This window comes from Pholis gunnellus (assembly GCF_910591455.1).
Source record: "Pholis gunnellus genome assembly, chromosome: 4".
In the NCBI taxonomy this organism is placed as follows: Eukaryota; Metazoa; Chordata; class Actinopteri; order Perciformes; family Pholidae; genus Pholis; species Pholis gunnellus.
In genome coordinates, this window is record NC_136530.1 from 9767789 (window position 1) to 9773788 (window position 6000).

At 40.4% G+C, this 6000-nt stretch overlaps 1 protein-coding gene across 1 annotated transcript in view; it reads right to left on the reverse strand.

Moving 5' to 3' along the window:
- Window positions 1–2351, reverse strand: part of p3h2 (prolyl 3-hydroxylase 2) — a 51443-nt gene extending 49092 nt beyond the window's left edge. Inside the window, exon 1 of the mRNA XM_079158390.1 lies at window positions 1709–2351. Coding sequence (XP_079014516.1) covers window positions 1709–2125 — 417 coding nt within the window. The 5' untranslated portion in view covers window positions 2126–2351. The remainder of the gene's footprint in view (window positions 1–1708) is intronic.
- Between the last annotated feature and the right edge of the window lie 3649 nt (window positions 2352–6000).

Consider the following 6000-nt stretch of genomic DNA (forward strand, 5'->3'; position numbering starts at 1 on the left):
AAAACGTCAAATGTCACTCTCTTGCTCACATGAAGGTAATAAGTCCAATAATGCTCAACCACAGCCTGAGTTAATTATTTGTACAGTCACCGCTGTATGATTGCCACTGAAACTGGAAGTGTCCTGAAGTTGACCCTGACCGTGCTGTTGCGGGACGGATGCAGAAATACAAATCCCCCGCAGAAATATCTTTGTTGCAGTCACACATCTTATTGTGCGCCTGCATGTTGAATGAAGTGTTTGTAAAAGCTCAAGTTCTACTCTTTTCATCTGTCGGAAGTCCAAGATAATAGTCAGTATAAAAGGCGATCGTTTCTTCCACACAAAACATGCAAACAAATACCTGCGGTAATACTAATGAATAGATCAATTCATATCAAGGGGGGTTTCCAACTCTTTTTAAGGAGCTTTGAATACAAATATGGGGGCTCTTCATACATTTGTGAAACTATAAATAATACAAAACTGATGCGATGGCAAATACTCCCCGGGCACATCAAACTCCTCAGAGACAAATATAGCACACAGTCTGAATCAGCAAATTAGACTTCGTTCCCAGCTCTCCTGTTTTATCCGTCTCTTGGAGTGTTCCCACGCCTAGTGCTCCCACATCGTCGCAGCCAAAGGATGGAGCTCATGGGAAAAGCTGCTCTGGAAATTTGTATGATTGTATTGATTTTTAAAAGTGTAGAAATTGAGGAATAGTTTCAGTTTAGGAGTGCGCTTTTACGTAAATCTTGAGTTATGCATTCTCATCTAACAAGTGTGTTGAAACCTATGTGGATGTGGGATGGAGCAGGAAAAGAGAAGGAAATAGTTGGAGCTGCCAAAACAGAAAGAAGATTGACAAACATTTTGCCCCAAAATAACAACTGCTGACAGAGGAGCTTTAAAAACCAAAGCGTGGCTGAAGCAGCTGCACAGACATCTAGTCAACCTGCTGCGATTGGGCTGCTGGGCCCTGATCTACCTACAACTAAAACTAATATCAACGACATAGTATTCTGTAACATTGTGTGTGACGCATGTAGTGCATGTTACATCACATTGCTGCTGACAGGACTGAAAACTGACATAAAGCGTTAGCTTGTATTGAAAGAGTCTGACTGATATGATCAGCAGGCCACTATTATTGGACAGAATTGGCTTATCAGTCAGTATATGGCATATGCATGGCAGATATGTGGCACAGTCATGTTTTTACTGCATTTTATTGTTTAACTCGACTCTTTTTGCTCTAACATGTACATATTTGTGTTCAACTGTAAAACACCCTGCTGAATATTAGCTAAATTATAGCTGTTCTCCTCGAGTTGGCTTTTCATTGATATTGCACAATATCTAACTCTTAAATATCAATATTGGGACCTGAACATATATTTGTTTATATGGTTCAACTGCAGTGGAGTTGTAAATACCAAATACCATGCCTATGTCTGTGTCCCCTGTACTATATGTGGTTATATTTAAGAAGTGAGGTACTAGCACACGTGCACGTGCACGTGCACATGCAAAATGTCGTATGTAGATATACTATAGCGGCTACACTACTGAATCCCTACAGTTGTTCCCTACATGTGTGCAGCAGACCTCCCATCACTCTGCATCACGTTGCTGGGCAGCAGCACCAGCTGATGAAGACTGTAGCAGGTAAAGTGGACATTAATAATTCCCAGCTGAGTGCGCAGCCCCCCCCCCCCCCCCTCACCTTCTGATATGCCAGTTGAAGATAGTTGTAAGGGATCCTCCGATGGAAGTCCTGCACTACATCCTCGCTGACTTTGTGCACGGACTGAGCACCAATTTTCTCCTCGATGCACGCGTTCATGCACGCCGCTCTCCGGAGCACCGCGTCGGTGAAGCGTAGGTCCGAGAAGGTTTCATCAAAGGGATGCTGGTCCTGGCACCTCAACCGGCACCGGACTTTGGTGCGCCGGACTTCTGTGTAGCTGCTGAGCGCTCCCTCCATGTAGCGCACCACATTCGTATAGTCGTTGTTGTAAAACGCCTGCACCGCGCTGTCATACAAGAGGTCGTACGGCTCCAGGAAGGCTGTTGAAGATGACAACGCGACAGTGAGGAGGACTACGGAGAAGATAGCAGCCGGTGAAAAGTTTCCATCCATCCTCTGCTTCGGTTCAGACGGTGAGGAGCGACAGGAGCAGACTGTCAGTCACAACTACGATCCGCTCAGGCTCGTTTTTGAGTCCATTTAAAAGCTCCTCGCGGAGATAACGCAGGACGGCACCGGACCAGGGCGGAAATAATGTTGCTTTTGTCGGGGACACACATTTTGGTATGACCCCTCTCTGGCTCCGCTGACTCCTCCCCTCCAAGACGTGAATTGGTCCTGAGCACTATCGCGGCTTTCCTTACAGGCTGCTGGAGCAGCCGAGCGAGGGACCCGCGAGGGTCCTTCGGGGAGTCCCGTGGGTCGCCACAAACACGAACGCGAAATACTCTAATTCCACGTCATTTCACCACATCATTTTTTTGTTGTACTTGTTGAAAACAACTTGTTGTTTCCTAAGACACATGTTCAGTCTCCAAAGTTCCCGCTGCAGATCTGAGGGAACTTTAAAAAGAAAAAGTGCTCGATAAAGTGACTATAAAAATGCCTGAAAAAGAAAATGTCCTTTATTAAACAAACGGGCATCCAACAACTTAAAACAGAGGTCACTATATAGACCAAGCAATCAGCAATACATACACTTACATATGTGACTATTTAAAAAGATTTAGATTAGATTTAGATTGCGATATTAATTATGAATATAGCTCTGCATTTAAAATGTGTTCTCCAAGAAAATGGCGCAATCATAATAAGTCACCTTTGTAATTAGTCTTATGTTCTTTTATGGGAATTAATGTATAAAATCTGTCCAAAGACTATGATGGAAAATAGCCTCTTGTTTATCATTGTGCACTGTCCCTGTTAAACACACCAATAAATAGCCTAATACTAGTAAGTTGTTTAAAAATGTCCCCCTCGCAATCTTTTCTGGTGAGACATGCATGTACAAATACTTGCTGCCTTGTGTTCTGGAAGTTGTGTTTGTTTAGGGGGTTCAGTGTGAGACTCGAGACACAGTCGGCCGAAATCCATTTAAAGGAGACTGTCTCCCTCTGGAGGTTATTCCAGCTACAAGCAGTTTAATCACCGGACACTTTTAAAACCAACCTCTCAACTCTTCATTGAGGACAAACAGAAAGTGAATATATAATATAAACAAACAATACATGGGCAACTGTTAATCCATTACTCTTTGAAGACACTCCAGAGGCGACAGGTATGTAGTCAAGCCGGTAAAAGGACTCCAGGGAACCATAAAGGTACTAACGTGCACTGTAGATACTGTACTTCAGGTTCAGCTGTAAGTGTGGTGTGTGGAAATAATCCCACGTGTTTTTATCTTCAACGGGTGTTTTTTAAGCTCAGTCTTTTATCATCCTGACTGAAATATGTTGTCAAGCCATAGCTTTTCAAATCAATACTAAAAACAAAATGTAAAAGCTACAAAATAGACCATCAGAGGCAGTAAACGCAGCATCTTTATCTGCTGATGAAATTCAGTTTGTGCTGTGGACCGCTTTATAAATAAACTAAGTGAATGTGTGGGGCGTTTTGATACTTCACATCTGCTCTTTATTGTGAGGACCAATACGTTCACATGCAGCTATTTGAGTTTCTATTTGTAAAGTCTGTTTTTGGACAACAGCGATGTGTGAATGTGTGATTGATTTACATTCCTGTATCTTTCGTTCATCGTTTAAGTAGCAAAGCACAAAGGCTATGGATAAATTAGATTTAAAAATGATGAGATAAACATAATTTTTATGTTTTATGTTTCCACGACCAGGTATGAATCAGTGGAAAAGGTGCAGCAGGATATAATAGGCACAAATAAAACACATTAAAACAAAAGAGACCTCAATATGAGTGGCTCTGTGTCCAAAAGTCCAAAACACCTACAAGGAATGGACAAAATAACAGGAATGTCTGAAGTAATGCAATCCAATACAACAAGCACAACAGACTACCGAGTCAAATCAACATCTCGCACCAGCAGCATTTATTGTTGGGCTGTTGTACTGGATTGTACTACAGGTGTTCCTGTTAGTATGTCCGCACACGTAAGACTATAATAAGCTGTTGCTGTAATGAAGTTACTACAAGAAACACAGATCCACCCATGTCTTCATGCGGCTTCAGGAAGAATCTGGGCAGCAGTTCCCATGAGAGATTCCTGATTAGTTTACATCCGCGGAAGACACAACAGTCTCCTGCTGTTTGTTGTGTTTCTACGGAAAAAATGAAGTTGTTTGACCCTGTCCAGGGTGACTTCCCCGTACTTCAAATCATTCTGCAATTAATATTTTAGTGGCCATTTGTCCGATAAATTAAAAACAAGCATAAATCAAAGGGCCACTGACGCACAATGGGTCTGTGGTTTACACAGGGAAAATAATTCAATGACTCATTATTTATTCAACACAAAGAAAATAAGCGAACACATAAAAGAACAAAGGAACTCATATCGCTGCCTCTCCTTCTCTGTTAAAAAACCATAGGCCCACCCCGGTGCATGCTGGTCCTGTACCTGCCTACTCCTATATATGACCGCAGGTGCCCACAGTGTCACCCAATTCATTAACAAACAAACAAACCAGAAACACTAAGAATTAAACAATACTACTTATGAATCAAATAACTAAATACTAACATCAAATAAAAAGCCCCAACAAATATCTTTGGAGGAATTCATTTGAATTAAGTAATTCTGTCTAAATGTGAACCCGGTTTGAGGTAAAGCTCTTACACCGACTCTCAGCTCCTTTTATACAGAACTTCTTACTCCACTTCCAATCAATTCTCTACTCTGAGTTCATCACGGCAGCAGCTGTAATAACAGATGCCAGTAAACACAGAATTTACGGGGCAAAACGACAGCAGATATGAGAGGAAGGAAGCTGTTTCAGTGTCCGGAAAGCTCTCATTACTGGAGAACCATCGGCCTTTTTAAGGCAACAGGATCCGCTTTGTACACAATGTCAATGAACCAAATCAAATTTGATCAACAAAGTACATTTAACTAATTGCAGTACTTATCGACTGTTCAATTTTGAGGTACTTGTACTTTATTTAAGTATTTCCATTTATTGCTACTTTATATTTATATTTCTTTATATTTCTAGCACCACATTTCAGAAGGATATTGTACTTTTTACTTGATTATATTGAATTATAGGTTATATATTATCTTTAAATGGGCCATTCTGCTTAAAGAGTAGGCTACTTTGTTTGTTTTTCATGTAATACTTCTGTAGCTTTATGTAAGTAACAGAGTATTTTCTACAGTGTGGTATTACTACATTTACTTAAGTAAAGGTTCAAAGTATTTCTTCCACCACTGACTTCATCTTCATCACTGAGAGAAAACACCATTCATCCAATTGCTGAATGTGAGCTAGTTTAGATCCTGAAGGTGGCACCTTATATGGCAGCCTCTCCATGAGTATGTATGAATGTGTGTGTATGAATGTGTGTGTATGAATGTGTGTGTGTGAATAGGTGAATGTTGACATGTAGCGTGAACGCGCTTTGAGTGGTCAGATGAAAGGCGCTATAAAATGCATCCATTTACCATTTGAAGAAATGGAATAATTGATTGCTTTGGACTGTACCACGAGAGTCCAATTTTGAATATAAAGAGTTATTTAAGTAAGAGAAAAAACATTAATACAGCATGTAAATATAAAATAATATAATATCACATGTCCTGATAAGAAACAAAAACAAACTGATTAAAACACAATACTTCAAAAAGGGAATGACTGAACTGATATGACTGAAATGAGTATCACGATATGAATTCATTTTTTTCTGTAATGTGTTTGTGGTCAAAAAAATGAACCGTAATACTAAAATAGAATGTAACGTAAGTCAGAGTGAAGAACACAAAAATATTTTATTTTCAAAATGTCTTTCAAACGGCCCCA